The sequence below is a fragment of the Scardinius erythrophthalmus genome (assembly GCF_964197995.2).
Source record: "Scardinius erythrophthalmus genome assembly, chromosome: 2".
Lineage (NCBI taxonomy): Eukaryota > Metazoa > Chordata > Actinopteri > Cypriniformes > Leuciscidae > Scardinius > Scardinius erythrophthalmus.
This window is the reverse complement of record NC_138222.1, coordinates 10,388,619-10,407,957: the sequence shown is the minus strand read 5'-3', so window position 1 is coordinate 10,407,957 and position 19,339 is coordinate 10,388,619. Positions and strand designations below refer to the sequence as shown.

At 36.3% G+C, this 19,339-nt stretch overlaps 1 protein-coding gene across 1 annotated transcript; it reads left to right on the top strand.

The window, feature by feature from the left end:
• The first annotated feature begins 872 nt into the window (after positions 1-872).
• On the top strand, positions 873-7,164 carry LOC308685041 (uncharacterized protein). Its single transcript, XM_081356486.1, has 7 exons — positions 873-962; positions 3,576-5,583; positions 5,661-5,824; positions 6,000-6,220; positions 6,400-6,529; positions 6,745-6,845; positions 6,934-7,164. The coding sequence occupies exons 2-7, from the start codon at positions 3,600-3,602 to the stop codon at positions 7,070-7,072; spliced, it is 2,739 nt and encodes a 912-aa protein (XP_081212612.1). The 5' UTR covers positions 873-962; positions 3,576-3,599; the 3' UTR covers positions 7,073-7,164.
• The last annotated feature ends 12,175 nt before the right edge of the window (positions 7,165-19,339 follow it).

Below are 19,339 nucleotides of genomic sequence, written 5' to 3'. Positions count from 1 at the left end.
TTGTGAAATGCTTTTTGTGTATAGAATTAAATTATTATTTTGTATGTATATGTGTGCATGTATATGTGTATGTATATATGTGTGTATGTATGTGTGTGTGTATGTATGTATATGTATTTTTTTTTTGTGTACATGGATGCGTATATATATATATGCTATAGATTTATAAATTTCTAAAGAAGAGTGCCTTGGATTACCTTCAACTACATTTCACTGAATTCCCAACCCCAAAGAGCACCTTCAAAAACTTTCTTTTGTTGAACTCCTTGAGCACCCTGGACATTTTTCTCTTTTCATTTAACGAGATATTATGTTGAAATAACATTATTCTTTATAAAACATCTTTTAGAATATTTGATTGAATGCTGAATGTTGCACTTGTTCAATTTCATAAAATTAAAACTTTAATTGTGATCATTAAAATAATTGAATATTAAATATTTAGTGGCCAAGGTTTGCTCATTTATATATGTATTATATAGCAATAGTTTATTCTAAGTTTACTCAAGTGGAAGAATGTGACTAATAAACTTAGGCTTACTAGCACTATGCATTATATTTTGAAAAAGAAGTAATTATCTTAATAATATCAAAACCTTAAATTTCCTCTGGACTCAATGATAAATACATGTCTGACCGTTGGAACGAACCATAAAAACTAGAAAATCGCATTCATGACGATTTATGGTGATTTTTGTGACCTTTGCCTACATTGACGCTGATGCATTAAAGAGGAGGGGCTCCCCTGTTCCAAGATGGCGACTCTATTGACGCATTCGTTCCACTGAACTGCCGTAGCCCAGGCGACATCTAGTGTATATATCTATGCCAAAGGGCGCCTGGTGACGTATGCGCTCGGGCGCAGTGGAGGTGACGTATCTCCATACAACCCGCAAGCTTTATATACTATCTATGCCCGCAAGTCTGCAGGCAGCCCCTATTGCTTTTTTGTCGGATACCAGGTAGGTAGCCTATTATCCAGGTACCAACGATAGATAGCTACCAATACCGATAGTCTCTCTTTTAGTCAAATCTCTTTTGATTTGATTTTTGATTTAAGTTTTTGCTATTTCTGGGATTAAAAAAAAACAGGTAATTATAAACGTAATCAAGTAAGATTATATTTGAAAGCCGCAATTTTAACTGACAGACTTTTTTTAAAGCATTTAGGCTATCAGCAATCGCATAATTGCCTATCTTTTAGCAACTTTTAATTTGAACATAACAAATATCATACAAACCAGTTTATTAAATGTCACATTTCCATTCGTGGCTATTACTAATATTGTAACAAATTAATTTATCATTTAAGTGAGGATCTTTCGTTAAGTAAGGCTCTAACAAGTGGTTACACAAAGTGCAAAATCCTAAACAGACTGTAAAACATGAAACATTAACAATGTAATTAAAGCAAGAACATATCTAACACCAGGGGGAAAAAAGTAACCGGAGTCAGTGTCTATTTACACTAAGTGCAAATATCCTGCAATGTTGGCAGAAACTATTTACACTAACTCCACCCATCAATATCTCGTTTTGAATAGCCTATAATATTTTGTCAGTCTTAGTGACGTAGGGAGTAAGGGGCACAGCAGATACTTTTGACACGACCTCGCGTGGGAAACACTTAACGTAATGAGTAAATGCGCGTAACTAGCGTAAGCAGGGGGGCAGTGTTTCGGAAAACACTGAAGCTTCCCCGGGCTAGCAGACCATCACCTGCTGTTAGCATTCCATTAGTCTCAGCCTCAGACGTCACGCCCACGGAACGTTGGCTAAACGTCTGATGCATATGGTACACTTAACTGGAAACACTTCAGGAATGTCGAAGTCGTCATCTGATTGGTTGAATTTTATCGGATTTCCGGGGGGCGCGAGTGTCGCGCTTATTTTCGGTCAGCCGGGAAACAAAGCGCAGACGTGTGATTGCGGAAGAAAAACTGTTGTGTTTACATGAGTGACAATCAGCATTTATCAAGATCAGCTAAACGTAGGATTCTCAAAAGTATACGTGCACGAACAGATCAATGACTTACTGCTTGTTTTCTTCTCCTTCTTTGATTTTCTATGCTGACTGACTTGTTGCACGCCGGTCTGTTGTTGTGAGGACATTTCCACCCCCCGAAACGTGACGCTGAACGAAACGAACTGTAATTGGTTGTTTGACATGTCGGTCAAACGGCCTTATGGGCGGGCCTTGGCCAAAGAAAGCTGCTATGAATTCCAGACCTTCAGCCGTCAGACTGAAGGTCTGGCTACGCGAGACTAGCATTCCATTGACTCCCATTCATTTTGGTGTCACTTTGACAGCAAATAACTTTACATCTGAGGCGTTTAAAGACTCCATTTGTCCATTATTTATTTCTAAAGAAACACGAAAATGTATAAAAGGCTACTTTACCTTGTATCTTACATTATGGCCCAGTAGAAAGAGTTTTTGTAAAAATAGGCTAACGATTGCATCATAACCACGCGACTCTCTGTCGCACAGTAGAGAAATTACCGTATGGGTCAGGAGGAGAAGCTCGTGGGCAATCGGGGGGACGTGGAGGCAAAATGACAAAGTAATTAATCAGAATACTTAGCAAAAGTTTCTCCTGCTCCTAGCTCATGGACACCTCCTACTCACGCTCTCCGTCTCTGCAAGTTTCGGAAGGGAATGATTCAGATTTCTCTTGGCACAGCTACTAGAAGACTGACGGGTTGCTCACGTCACATATACATCATCAAGCTCAGTTTGAGTCTGCGCAGTACGCTCAGCCATCAGGAAGTGAGAGCTTCTAATTGACTTCACTTTTCTCTATTGAATCCAATGGGGTCGCTGTGTCCATTTCTTATACTGTCTATGAAATCAAGCAAGCTAGTGTGCATAGGCCAAGAAGTGTTGGCGAAATAACACTTTCACCCGACCGGAGGGAATAATATGGATTTTTTTCTAGAAAACTTATTGCACAAAATAAATTAAAGCACTTTCAAGGACCTGTATCTATGTATGTTTATTTTCCAAAATTTTCCAGGGCCTTGAATTTTTTTTTTCAGTTTCACAAACTTTCAAGGATTTCAAGGACCCGTGGGAACCCTGTATAATGTACTAAAATACTGAGTTGCAAATATTATCTAACTACTATTTACACTTATTGCAAAGAAAATACTGCTATTTTTACAGTGTGTAAATAGAATCTATAGTGTAAATTACACTTTGTGTAAATAGCATCTATTGCTTTTGCAAATAGCTGCTGCAAAAAATAATAGTCTACTTCAGTGTACTATGGCATTATTTCAGGAGCTCAGGTTAAGGACAGTTTCATGTTTATACATTTTCAAAATGTTTTTACATTTTGTAAAACTAATTAATTATTCTATTTTTTATTTGTCATTGACAATCAGAGCAAAATTTACTGAGATGGCATGACAACATATTGACACACTTTAAAGATTTTCATCTAAACAAAAAAATGGACTAAAAAACTACGTAAGGATTAACTCTGTGTCTATTATCAATGTAAATAAATAAGAAAATAAGTAATAATGCTACTCAGTAACCTGAATTTCAAGTGTTTGACATCTTTTGACAGATTGTAATGAGTATTTGAAGATCCATGGCATTCCAGCTCCAAGTAGTTTCGGTTCCAGTTCAAGTTCAAGTTCCAGTAGGACCTAGAAAAACAGACCCCATAATAAAATGCATCATAGACAACAAGGCAGAGAGACTTCAGAAATTATTAAAAGGCAGAGATATTAATGGTTTGTACTCTTCTGAAGTCTGGAATGATGATGTTACACCATTGACAGCAGCAGTTATATGCAGAAATGAAGAAATCTGCTCTTATCTACTTGAAGAGTCGGCTGATCCAAACAAACCCTCAACAAATGGACAAACACCTCTACATTATGCTGGTTTGATTGGAGTTCGATTGAGTATTGTGGAAAGATTACTTGCAGCAAAAGCAAACCCAAATGGACAAGGATTACAAATTTTTACTCCATTTCAATGTGCTGTTGATAATGACCGTGAAGACATTGTGAAAGCACTTATAAAGGCTGGAGCTTCAGCCGCAAGGAACTATGGGGTGAATCCAGAAGTTGATAAAAAAGTGGAGAGAATGATTAATCGACTGTATTCACGGGGTGAAGTGTCTGAGAAAGTACGTATATCTTTCTCTTTTCATTCTGCTGTACGAATGAAAAAACAGACAGAAGTTTACAGAGACTTTAAGGAACATTTCTTTCAAGAGGATCCTTTTGAAAATTTGATTTATTTTGAGATCTACTTTGGTGTCATAGGTTCAGGTGCAGAGCAGTATCGCCAGAGCGCCATCAAGTGGTTAAAAGACACAAAGAGTGCAGACAGATACATTGAAGGACTCATCAAGCGCTTCCCAAGAATCCCTCAGGAACACTGGCCGATTGCACTGAACTGTTTAAATGCTGCTTTGTGTGTCAGTGAAAGCATCTCGTCTCAGGTATTCAATGAGCTTGTGTCAGTTCTTACAAACAGTCTTCAGCGCTTTGGAAATGCACAAGGAGAAATAGTGAATCATCTGATACTAAAGATAATCAATGTCATGATACAGAAGACGTCTGAACAGAAACTACAGAGTACAAACAATTCTGTCTATGAGAAGTTATGCAAAAGTCTATTGCCTCTCACACGTCCTGATTATTCAAGTCTAATTGTAATGCTGACCTATGGACTGTTCGCCAATATAAATGACTTTGCTCCTGAACTTGTTGCATTCTGTGGATTGTCTCCCATCCCAGAGATGATACTTATAAAAGCAGAGACAGAGATGGATGAAGTCATGAAAAAAAAGCTGCACAAGTTTGATGAATCACTGAGACATCCAGCAGGTTCAAGTGCAGTGGACAGTTTATGTGAGGAGACTGCTGCTCTATCAACAAGCAGGAAGAAGAAAAAGAAGAAGAAAAAGAAGAAAAAAATCCAGCAAGAAGTGGGATCACAAGAATCTGAGATGCAAGATAAAGAGGAACCGTATCCAGACACTGTAGTTAAATCCATTGAGGAATCAAACTCAAGTGTGGAGTCATTCACACAGCCTGCTGAGAACTCGAATATCTCAAAAAGGTGGGTACAGACCAGCCATCGTTGGAGGCCTAAGCTTGAGAAACTAGCCAACATGGATATTAGCAATAAAAATAGGCTGAGAAACCTTACTCTTGTTCGTAGTGATGAATTTCTGATTGCTAGGGGAAGTGATGGAACAGAAGTTTTCCTTGGACTGAGGGATGACGGCACAGAAGTGGCTGTGAAACGAATGATTAAGTCTAATTACCAAGTTCTCAGGAATGAGGAGGAATTTCTACGACTTCCACAGCTTGATAGTCCTTCCATTGTGCGATATGTGGACTTTGCAGAAGATGAGGATTTTGGATACCTTGTACTTCAGCTTTGTGAGTACACACTGGATGAATATATCCAAGATCATTTACCAGATGAAAACACTGAGAGAAGTTTGGTTCTGAAGAAGCTGGTGAAGGAAGTTCTCTGCAGCTTACAGGTTTTACACCAACCACAGACCAAAGTGCTTCATCGAGACATCAAACCTCAGAATGTTCTGATTGGTAGGAGTTAAACCTGAGAAATTAAAATTATCTGATTTTATTTTCTTCCATTAATTTGAAACTTCTGTTTGTAATAGACATAAATGGAAAAGCTAGATTGGCTGATTTTGGCATTAGTCGTCGATTGAACCTAAGCCAAACAACTTTACGAACAGGCATTGCTGGAACTAGATGCTGGAAGGCAAAGGAGACCTTAGATGAGGAGGTCAACATTGGGTACAAGAGGAGCTCTGACATTCAGGTGATCTTTCCTCTTCTTTTAAGTCAACAATATTGTTTTTATTAGAACTAAATTAAATAATTAAAAATATATTATTAGAAATTCAATTATTGACTTAAATACACAATTACAAATACAATTAATTTAAATTGTACTTGATGAAAATTCTAAACTTAACACTGTAACTTGTTTGAAGGTTGCTGGGATGTTAGTGTACTACATTCTCTCTAGAGGACACCATCCGTTTGGTAAAGGTCCATTTTGTGAAGTCAACATTCTACAAGGAAGATACTCACTGGAACATCTGGATGATGATGTAGCGAAGGATCTCGTCGAGTGGATGATCAATGAAACTCCAGAGGAGAGACCAACAGTGGAGCAAACCCTTGCACACCCCTTCTTCTGGACTGATGAAAGGTAGAATATTACATGGATTTGGCAATAACATTTATCAGTCTAAACAAGCCAGAAAGGTTCAGTACTACTTATAGTACTGGCTTAATATGATTTTATATCAAATGAAGAGGAAAGTTCATTCACTGTAGATACTTTATTTATCATCTGAAGAGATTGTGCTGTTTTTGAAATCCTGTCAGGAGAGTGGAGTATTTGAAAAAAGTGGGGAACCAGAATGAGACCGAGAACTGTCGTAATGTTGATGAGGAGCTCCTTCATGCCATTGAAAAATACACTGAGGGGAAAAGCTTTTCTGAATGGAAAACTAAAGTGAGTCTAACTCTGTGCAGACATATTCAAACATATTTATATACATATGTAAATATAAACATTTTAAATATAATTAAATAAATGAAAATAGTAACAACTTAAAGAATCTGATTTCATGTCTTCAAGATTTTCCTTGTTACAAATCATTTGTATGTAGTTCATGGCCTGCTTTACTTTAAATAAAGTAAAGCATAAGTAAATATTTCTTTTGTCAGTTGCCGCCTGAGATTGTCCAGAAACTGGATGGTAAGAAGAAAGGCTATCCTGAGAACACACTGGGCCTGCTGCGTTTTATACGCAACCTTCACGAGCATTAGTGAGTTACATGTGACACACATTTGTTAAATAATTTAGTGTTATTGTGTGTCAGAACATGTTTTTTGGTGTCTCTTTTCTCTACATAGTCCAGAGGACGCAGAGAACATCAACCTGATGGATTCATTCCCTGATCTCTTTGGGAGTGTGTTCAGGTTTGCAAAGGAGAGAGGATGGAACTCCAGGGCGAGTCTGAAAAAGTTCTTCAGCTCAGTTCCACAGATTTGATTTTATTTTTTTTTTTTAAATGTACAATGATTTTGAATTGAAATGAGGCCCTGACATCTGAAAAACATTGACTGATAAAAAATGTCAGTAGTACATTTTTAAACAGGGTAATTTCAGTTCTTCCTTTATTCTTGCGGAAAATATGTAAATATCTGTTACAAAGCAACCTTGGCAGTACTAAAAAAATGATCACACTAAAAAAATATAATATAAACATCTCACAGATACTGCATTACTCTGCAGACTCTGTAACCTTAATAGAAGAAATGTATGAATGAATAACGAGTTTTTTAAGATAAATGTTAATGAAATTGAAATATTCTGACTTTCTTATTAAATTATAAAATCCTGTGACTGTAACACAAAGCCAGTGAAGCAGGAGGAGATAACAGGTCTAAATGCAGCTATTTAAATGGAAGAACTAAAAACACCCCTGTGGCCATGAAAAACAGGCAAGGGTGGCCTCAGTTTTAATTGGGGTAATATTCATTGGGGCAATATTTTGTCCTAAACCATGGCAAAACCCACAGTAACCCAGTGCACATCTACACAGAATGGTTGAGTGAACCTCAATGGCAATTCCTCGGCTGGCACAGCAAACCCTAAAACTTTCAAAAGTTTGAAATTGAATTTGACAAAAAAATACAAAATAAAATAAAAAATAAATTATATATATATATCAATACACACACACACACACACACACACACACACACACACACACACACACACACACACACACACACACACACATATATATATATGAAGACTTCAGATGCAAAAGCCTCTAAGTGCCATCTGAAATTTTCTTCCAAAATTAGAATTTTTATCAAGCTTGTATGTTTATGTTCAGTTATTTTAATGGCAATGAAAATTACCTATTAAAAAACTTTAATCAAACAACCCACCATGAATTGCAGCAGTCAGTTATCAGTTTATCAATGTGAAACTTCCCACAAACCACCTCAAACTCTGTCCTTTTCTAATCATACTGTAAATATATAACATAGTAATATTAATGTTGTTCTGTCCATTTTTTCATTTTCTTCATTTTATCTTTTGGTAAGCCTTTCGATAGTTTACTTTCGACACTACTAACTATAACTTTGCAACTACATCAGCTATCAGTCATTAGAGTATTAGAAGTTTGTCTGCTCAATTTCTGCTAACTTTTTATTTTGATGCTCCCCAACAAACACTACTTACTACAGGTAACATTTCAAATACATGTCAACTTATTCTCCTAACCCTAATCTAACAGTCTACTAATACTCTAATAAGAGTTAGCTGACGTAGTTGGAAATTAATGAGAGTTAGTTGACATACAAAGTTACTTATATTTAGTAGAATGTGTAAAGTGGACTGAAATGAGGTGTAGGTCTAACCCGTCTTTGAAAAATCCTACAATTGTCTCTTCAGTGTTGCAGATAAAACTGGTTTGACTCTTACTTATTTTAAACTTTGCTTAAGGAGAACTTTGGACAGGTGCGGTTTGAGCAACCGTAAAAGGCAAAGCTTCGATGATAACAGCTAACTCAACACACAGGACTGCAGCACGGAGCAGGGGAGCAGTTATCTATCCCATTGTTATATTATTTTAACAAATATTTTCTAATCCTTTTGTTATTGTTAAACTAATGCAGAACATGTGGTCTACGCAATTCTGTGAACCCCTAAATAAGATATAGTTTTTACTATTTACTTTTTATATTTTAAATGTACAGTATGGTGAATTCCACAAATTGTCGAACACATTGTTTTGCTCAGGTGATTCTGTAATAAATTACGTGTTCTGTCAGGTGTGAGAACGAGGAAGTGCGTATAGTTTCATTTCCACGCAAATCTGAAGAGTGTTTGTAACGCCATTACACTTAAAAAGTACGAAACTATTGTGCATAAGTATTCTTTTATTTGTCGTTGTTACAGGCTACTCGAATATTGTTTCTTGTTTTAATCAAGTTTGTTGTATTTTAAGCTTTAAAGAATGAATGTGTGTTAAGACACAAAGGGCCCTATCTTGCACCCAGCGCAATTGACTTTGTACACCGACGCATGTATCATTCCTATTTTGCACCCGCGCAAAGCGCGCTTTTCCCTCCACAGAAGCACGTCGCTAAACTAGGGAATAAACTTGCGCTCCCTGGGCGGTTCAGCGCAAAAGAGGAGGCGTGTTCCGGCGCAAACGTTCCTTCATGCTATTTTGCAGGTTTAGAAAACAATTGCGCCACTGACCAGGAAAAAATAGTTTAAAGTCAGTGGCGCGTTGCGGATGTTATTCATATGCTATTTTAAGGGCGCATGCTTGGCCATAATCAATGTAGCGTGTGCACAACGCGCATACACTTTGATTCTCTCATCTACACAGAAGCAGCAGTTTTCATTTTTTGCAAATCATATTATTACGATAGATAGATAGATAGATAGATAGATAGATAGATAGATAGATAGATAGATAGATAGATAGATAGATAGACAATTTATTATAAAAGCATACATCTAGCTTACACATTTACCCAAATTATCATACGCCTTTTTAACCGAAGTTAATTTGGGTGGGTTTCTATGGAAGCTTGTTTCCGCCACAAAATAATAAAAAAAAAGATAATTGCGACTTTTTATCTCACAATTGCGAGTTTACATCTCGCAATTCTGACTTTCTTTCTCAGAATTGCGAGATATAAAGTCAGAATTGCGTGAAATAAAGTCAGAATTCTGAGATATAAAGTCAGAATTGCGAGATATAAAGTCGCAATTGCGTCTTATAAAGTCAGAATTCTGACTTTTTTTCCTCGCAATTGCGACTTTATATCACGCAATTGGGAGATATAAAGTCAGAATTGCATGATATAAAGTCGCAATTGCGTGTTATAAAGTCAGAATTGTGAGATATAAACTATTCTGTAAAAAAAAAAAAAAGTCCATCTTTTTTTCCCCCCCTTAGAATTGGACTTTATATCTCACAATTCCGAGAAAAGATGTCAGAATTGCGAGATATAAACTCGCAATTATGTGTTATAAAGTCAGAATTCTGACTTTATAAGACGCAATTGTGACTTTATATCTCGCAATTCTGACTTTATATCTCAGAATTCTGACTTTATATCTCGCAATTCTGAGAAATAAAGTCAGAATTGCGAGATGTAAACTCGCAATTGTGAGATAAAAAGTCGCAATTATCTTTTAAAATGTTTTATTCAGTGGCGGAAACAAGCTTCCATAGGTTTCTCCATCCCCAACGTCCCTGACGAGAGCGTTGCTCTCCTCGGCTGTGAACCGCTCCTGGCGCGCGCCTGGCAAATCCGCCGTTATAATAGCCTAGGAATCCGCTTTAGAACAAGCGCGCCTGCTCTTAAAGGGAATGTGAGATGACGCTCTGATGGGTTTATTTCACGTTACGCCCAAACCACACCTATGAATAATGAAGCTACTTCAGACCAACCCATTTTAGATTTGCGCCTGGCGCAAGAGTCATTTATCCCGCCGGGAAAATAGCAACAGCGCCAAGACCCGCCCACAAAGTTACTTGCGCTTTGCGCTTTGACACTTGCGTTTCAGATCGTTAAAATAGGGCCCAAAGTGACTTTACTATTTCCTTAACGCATCACAAACAGAGCACAGATCTGATCATTTGCCTCTTTAAAATCGGATGCAGTGATGACCAGCAAAATATTTAAAGGGTATATTAATTGATGATATCAACAATGAATAGTTAATAAAAGTGGACGTGCCAGTCATAAAGCAGACTTTAAAGTCCTAACCTGTATAGAGCCCGATACAGATGTGTGAGGACCCTATTAGAATTGCTCCTTTTATTTTAAATGTTATTTACTGGCACAAATAAAAAATGCATATTTATGTAAGTGCAACATCCGTTTAATTAAATTTATTCGCTATGCCTGGGGAAACAAAAATGTTGTTCCCATGATACTGAAAGATGTGGCTGGCTCTATTTTAAATAAAACTGAATCTATCTCACACTGATCTAAATTGCTATGTTCTATGTTTCTATGAAATTGACAATTTCATATAGGCCTATATAATGAACTGTAATCTTGCGTCAGCTAACGAGTGAGCGCACGTAGTCACTGCTGACTTGCCTCCGTCAATTCGAGGGCAAGAGTGTGGTTCCACTGAAACTATTTCAGAGGCTCCTGGGGCATATGGCATCCGCAGCCGCAGCAAAGCCGCTCGGATTGCTTCATATGAGGCCGCTTCAGCACTGGCTTCGCGATCGAGTGCTGAGGTGGGCATGGTACCAGTGACTCCGGCCTGCCGTCAGACCTTCACCCCGCGGACGAACCTCAGCTTTCTACGGGCCGGAGTTACGTCTCCCTGCCGCTTCCGCTGTACTGCTGGAAACGCCTGAAGCCTTGTTTATACTCGACGCAGCCGCAAGAGCGCGAGTCACCGCAGATCGCGCGCGCACCTTTCCAGACGGACGAGGCGTTTATACTTGACGCGCTCGCCGTTGTACTATTCTTTGAAACGACAGGGGGCGACTATTGGGTAATTGTCCTCTAAACCATCAGGAGTCAGCGGTGAGAAGAAGAAAGCTATACACACGTGACAGTTTATTTTAGTACACCACCACCAATACCACACTACAAAAAGAATTGTGTAAAACCCAGTAAACCCTGAGATTATTACTCGTGACAATAAAAACAAATATATGGAAATGAGAATGTGTAAACAATATAACTAAATTAACAATCTCTTACATATTTTCTAATTTCACTAAACATTTCATTAAGTTTTGTGAACATTTTTATTAAACATGGACCTTTATGTTCATTAAAAATACTTATTATGCTATTGTATGCTCATTTTTTAAATGTAAGGAACTCATTTAGATGTGCAAACTGGGTGCCCGTGTGGTGAGAAGTTCGAGCTCGGCCAGATTCGGCTCGAAGTCGTTCATCTTCGGATGCGGCGCCGCGCGCGTTGTTACAAAAAGTGCCGTGCACACCGCCAGGCGAAATTGGGTCTTGCGAACCCAACGCGCGAGACCGCCCACTCCGCAATGACGTCATTTTTGCCGCGCGCGCCTCGCGATCTTGCGGCTGCGTCGAGTATAAACAAGGCTTCAGTTCAGTCTCGGCTCCTCAGCGAGAAAACATACCGCGCTATGCCGGCATACTTCCTTATATACCCACGAGGTGGGGCGGAGTTACGCATGCAAAATCCGCAGACCCAATAAGGCATTTCCATTGCCATTGGCTCATTTTCTAAATCTTGAAAGTGATAGGCTTTCTATGCGAAACCCCCATTTCATCGTCACTGACGTAACCGTAATCCGTTCCCACTCAGGGAACGAGGGTTATATACGTAACCGAGACGTTCATTTTTTGTTCTTGTCGTTAGTTCGTCATCTTCAGCTTCAGCTATGATAAAGAGACATACAATTTTGCATTGCATGTTTGTGCATTTTGGGGACAGAGCAATGAAGGGAGGGGTGTATTTGTTTAGGTTGATTTCAGATATCAACAGTGTTTCTCAGAAATCGCTTACTCACCTTTAAGTATAGTGATTATAAATGTTGAATGTCAGACTTATTTTGAAAACAAGTGTGTGAAAATAAGAACCTCTTTTCCATACTGTTTTGCAAGCTGGGATACAGAGAGAAAAACACAACCCTAAAATAATTATTGCAGCCTGCTAAAGCATGATATTGGTCATTCTATGGAAATGTCTATTTTTCTGTCCCTAGCCTTTACAGAAATATTACACTTAAAAAACACGTTAGGGTTACAATTTCTTTACATTTTAAAATAAAACAATATGTTATTTGAACAATTACACCTTATTGAGCCATCAATGTGGCAATATTTGATTTTTATTAATTATATAGAATTCCAAGCACCACAGAAGTGCTCGTCTCCACAGTCATATACAGAGGGGAAAATGCTTTATTTTGAGGTCAATAACAGGTTTTTACACCATTTAAAATAAAATAATGTATACATAACTATTAAATATATTATGTAAATGATATAAAAAAACAAAATGCAAAATTAAAATGCTGTCACTGGTGTCACTTTTCTTATGGGTAACATCAGTGACTCCCATTTATAGATAAACTTTATTCAAAGCTATTAATTTAGATTATATGCCAAATGTAACAATTTAATCTCATCTACTTAATTGTTGAAGAACAAGGATCTTTGGTCTTATGTATGTCATTGGTGAAGGTGATTCATTGTGTCACTGGTGTTACTGTCTTTTTTTTCTGTCACATTAAATACAATGTCACATATGACATAATAATTTTACATCCATTTAATTCTGCTACACTCAAAAGTTAAGATTTAAAGGATTGCATCATTACTTGATTTTAACTGGTTTTCAAATATTTTCATTGTTATAGCAAACACATTGTTGCGCAAAGGAACTAACCTCATTCAAGCACACTTTTAACAAACCTGATTAAAATAAATAAAACATAATCTCCTTATTTGTTGCATTATTATTATTTTTCGGTAACTCTGACTACATGTGCTGAAATTTTTTTTAAATAATATTTCATAAAAACCTATATTGCCAAAGAAGTAAGGTAACACCAGTGACCAAAAAAAAAAAAAAATGGTAGGGGAGAGCGCATTTTGATGTAGACTATCCAGGCGTCAACGATAACCTAACTATAGTAGGCAAATCTCTTTTGATTTGAATTTCAGTTTTTTGCGATTTCTGGGAATATAACACAGGTAGGCTAATTATAACCTTTTAAGTAAGATTATATTTGAAAGCCGTAATTTTAACATTTAATTATTAGACAGACTGTTGGATGTAGGCTATCAGCAATCACAGATCATTGCTTATCTTTTAGCAACTTTTAATTTGAACTTATAACAAACATCACAAAAAACAGTTATATTAAATGTTACATTTCCATTCGTGGCTATTCAATGTAAAACAATTTCAGATAGCCCAAGCCTACTATTTCTTTATGAATGAGCGCGCTGTTGTCGACTGCATGTGCAGCAGGTGTGTTCAGACGTGCAGGAGGCATTGTTCAAAGTACTATAATAGCCTAATGTAACAAATGAATTTATCATTTAAGTGATCTTTCGTTATAAGTGAGGACCCAACACCGAAAGTAGCTATCGATTCTTCGAGATCGGTCCGCCCATCCCCGAGTTTCATTTTCATGAAAACATGCAAAGTTTTAGGCTGCTGGCCTAGGCCTATATTTTTTAATAGGCTATTTATATTATTAGAGACAAAGTTGTAACTAAACAGTGAAGACTGGGAGGGAATGCACAGACAGAGTAGGCTATGTGTATACGTTACAGTTTTAAATATATTGCATTTCTCTAGTGGCTACACAAAGTGCAATATCCTAATCAGACTAAAACATGAAACATTGATAATGTTCTTAAAGGGGCAGTAAGTAGGAATTACTCCCATCTAGTGGTGAATTTGTATTTTGCAATCAAACTAATTTTGCTCTCCAGCGCCTCGCGTTTTCAAATGCGCGTTGCATCTACGGTAAGCGATATGTACCAAAAAGCTTTGACAGGATGTCTTCTAATAGCACCTCGTCGAGTTTTCCTTCTGGTGAACTGGTTTGTTATTTCAAACAAACTACAACTTGACACAACGAACAAACGAATGTTACAGTTTTGAACAAACAAAACTTACAACCTTGTTTATAGGACCTTCTCTACTTTACTCAATAGCTGCTATTCATCAAAGAGACTGTTTAACTTTTAACTATGTTCTACTGTCTATATCAGTGTTTCCCAACCTTTTTTCAGTCAAGGCACCCTTTGAAATTTAAAAAAAAATGTGTGGCACCCTACACTAGTGTTGTCACGATACTACTTTGATACTATACTTTGAAATGTGCTGGTTTTGTTTTTTATTATTATTTTTGATGTGCACAAATAAATGACAGGTAGGCTACCAGTACCATAAGATTTTCTTCTTCCTGTTCCTTTTTTTTTCTTCGTTCATGCATGTTACAAATGAATGAATGAATTAAACATTTTTAATTTTATATAATATATAATTTTGTTATAATTGTACAAGATAGCTTGTTTTTACTATATTTTATGTAGCCTAATAATTTCACAGTAAATCTCCAAATTAATGTAGAAACATCATAAAGACAGTATATTTCAAATAATTGTTTAATGGCATCTTTTTATGAATGAAGTGTTATTTGATTCTGATGTCACTGCTGCACTGTCACATGTGGATCCCACACGCGTCCCATTTTCTCACAACTCTTAACGTTCATTTAAGACTTTATTTAACTAATTTAAGACTGCTCTCATGAGGATACTCAAAGCGAAAGCTCGAAAGAGAAGTCGAGTCCGGCGCGCGTCGTGTCAGCATCACAGGACAGCGCAACCGGATTCTCTTTTGTATTTTCTCGCTTGCATGGTTTGAAGCATTTGCATGAAGAAGAACGTGATTATATAATGTAACGCTAGCCAAAGGATGACAGAAAAAAATGCTGCTTTAATTGCGTTAAATATTTTTAACGTGTTAAACTGAAAAATATTAATCGCACGCGTTGCGTTGACAGCAGCACAACCGATGTGAATACGCGGCAAGACGGACGTTGTGACAATTCGTGTGTATTTGACTGTAAGCGCATCAATGAAAAATAGGCAGCTTTATGTGGACGCACTGGGAATGAGGCACGGGAATAAAATCACATGCAAGCGCAACCTCCGCAATTCAACGCCAAAAACTTATGATTTGCATTTGTATTATAAATTTGTGCGCATTATTTGTTGTTATTAGAGACTTCCGACGATCCGAGATTGATGGTAAAGATTTGTTTTTTTTTTACACAGTTTCCCGCTGGGAAACGCTGGTCTATATAGGCTAATAAAAAAATAAAAAGCCTGTAATTAAGACCTTAACATTGACTTACCTGTCGAGAAGAAAGCAGGCAACTTCAGCGTCTCTTTTGAAAGCTTTCTCCTGCATTAGCTATCCCGACATTATAGCTAATAACCCTTGTTTTTGTAATCTCCGATCACGTTTCCCTTTACGGTCTTATTGTGGAGTTTTTCGACTAAGAGGACTCGTTATCCTTTGACTTAACCGTGCAGTGCAGCCTTTTAAACTTGCCGGGGCAGTGACAAAAGCGCCTCTCACTGCTCTGCTCCGTTTCTGCTGTTTTTTTTTTTTTTTTTTTTATTTGACAGGGACAATGGACAGTACGAAACTGTCCCAGAATTAGCTGCAGAGCTAAATTTCATCTGCAGTCCCTGGGCAGAAAGAATCAAATCACATTACATACAATATAATATCCCACAAGAGAAAAATATACGACACATTGTCTATCAATTAACAATAAATACATCAATATTACTACCAAAAAAAAAAAAAAAAAAAAAAATCTCAATATACTGTACATCCTATAAAAAACACATACTATTACAAAATCAATCCCCCACGATTATAAAACCTTGACAAAACAAGAATATTTAATGATTACAGACCTGACTCCTTTTTAACCACATTTTCAAATGCAGCTTGAACTGTGTCAAAGTACGACATTGTCTAATAGCAATTGGTAATTTATTCCAGTTTTTAACAGCTCTTACTGAAAAAGCTGATCGACCAAACTCAGTAACTCTAAAATGTGCTTCACAGTCACCTCTTGATGAAGCCCTTGTTTGCCTTATGTTTTCTCTACGTGAAGCAACAAATGCTTTTAAGGGAGGAGGTGCAAGATCATTTACAATTTTATACATTAAACAACAATTGTGAAATATAATAAAATTGTCAAAAGTAAGGAAATTGTGCTTTTGGATTATAAGACAATGATGGTATCTATTCGGTTTCTTGTCAAATGCCTTTAAAGCACGTTTGTATAAGATATATAAAGGTCTGAGAGTAGATTTTCCTGATTGTGACCATGAAGTAATACAATAAGAAAAATGAGAAAAAATTAAAGAATGCAAATAAATTCTTGCGGCTTCCAGTGAGAGTTGACTCCGTATAAATTTAAAATTTCTAAGTTGAGGTGTCACTGCGCGGACTATTTTTTTTATATGTTTTTCAAATGTTAAGTGCGTATCTAAAATAACTCCAAGATACTTAAAATCTGACACAATTTGTAATTTTTCACCATAGACTAATATATCAGGAAGATTCTCCTCCTTCCTTTTAATTTTAAAATACATACAGGCAGTTTTCTGAACATTTAATGTTAAACAACACTGAGTAAGCCAGTCCGAAATTTTGGACATTGCGACATCTAATTTTTGTGCAACTTGATCATTTGTTTTACCATGTACATATACAACAGTGTCATCGGCGTACATTTGAATATTTACATCCGGGCAAACATCAGGTAAATCATTCAAATACAAACTAAAAAGCAATGGCCCTAATACAGACCCCTGCGGTACTCCTGTAAAACACTCTCTCAAAGACGATACCTGCATTTCAATCCGGGTACACTGTTTCCTTGATGTAAGGTAAGATTCGATCCATTTCATTGCTTCTACCGAAAAATTAAAATATAATAATTTAGACATTAAAACGTTATGATTTAATGTATCGAATGCCTTTTTCAAATCAAGGAATACTGCACCCACAACCCCACCTTTATCTAATTTTGACCTCACATGCTCGATAAAATGACATACAGCCGTTTCCGTTGAATGCTGTTTGCGGAACCCAAATTGCATAGGGCACAATAAATTATTTTGTGCATTTAAGTAATTTACAATTTGCTCAGTCACTACCTTTTCTAATATTTTAGAAACTAATGATAAAATTGAGATCGGCCTATAATTTTCAACTTTACTCGGATCACCTGCCTTGAGAACTGGAGTAACTAATCCAGTTTTCCAACAATTTGGGAAAATAGACTGTCCAATTGATAAATTAACAAAATGAGTAATTGAGGCTAAGAAAGTATCACTATTACTTTTTAAAAATGTACAATCCAAACCATCTATATCTTTGGCATTAGAATGTTTTAAATCCTTTATAATATTCTGAATTTTAATCTCTGAAACCGTGGTTAGACAAAATGCAGGTTTGACTGAATTTACGGGATTTAGTTCTTTATATCTACTTCCATATTTATCAGTCAAACTCTGAACCGAGTCAACAAAATAATTGTTAAATATATCAGTAATTTCATCAGGCTTATCAATTATTCTCCCTTCAAAATTTAATTCTAGGCATTTACTACCTAAATTAGAGTCTTTCTTTATTAATTGATTAATAGTTTGCCATATCTTTTTACTATTACCTTTGGCCTCATTTAAAATATTAATGAAGTATTGTGCCTTAGCCTGCCGTATTATCTTAACTACATTGTTTCTCAAACTATTAAAAAAAAGTCGGTCCTGCCGTAATCCAGATTTTATAGCTTTTTTTAAGGCAATGTCACGCTTTTTCATGAGCATCCGTACCTGTTCAGTAATCCATGGTAAGTTATTCTTTTTATGCCTGTTTCCAGCAAATGTAGTATATTTATTCCTTATTTTTTGTATTTCCTCTATAAACATTTTATGCGCAGTTTCCACATCTTCAGTAGATAAAAGGGGTGCCCAATCAATTTGTCCAAGCTCTCCTTCGAACGCACTCATATCCTTTTTTAATATTCTAAAGGAATAGTTCTGTTTATTCTGTGTAGAAGTATGGTAATCAAATCTATTCTTATTTAGTTTCCTAGAAATAAGTGAAAGATTGTGATCTGACAATCCAATTAAAAAATTAAAAATCTTTATTATTCTATCTGGTTTATTAGTAAAAATAAGATCTAGTAAAGTTTGCGAAGTGGCTGTAATTCGTGTAGGGCCCTCAACCATTTGTCTAAAATCATATAATTTTGTTATTTCACTTAATTTTTTTTTTTGGTGATTTTATCAGACCAATTAAGATTGAAATCCCCCATAACAAGACACTCTTTACGCAAATCAATTTCTTTAAGCAGATTTTTAAAATGTTTATAAAATGAGATATCAGATGAAGGAGGTCTATAAACTGCAACTATAGTAAAGGACATTTGCGAAGATAAAGTAATTAAAACGGCAATACATTCAAAATCTTTTGAGCATTCAAGTTGAACTTGTTCACATTTAAAATGATCTTTAACATAAATAAGGAGCCCTCCTCCTCTACCAGTTTTCCTATCGTGTCTGAAACATTTATACCCATGCATTATCAAAGCAGCACTAGGAGAAGTTTTTGTTAACCATGTTTCTGATAAACACAAAAAATCTAAATTTGAATCGTTAAGCAAATGTTCAATTTGTTCATGTTTTGGTAACACACTTCTTATATTTA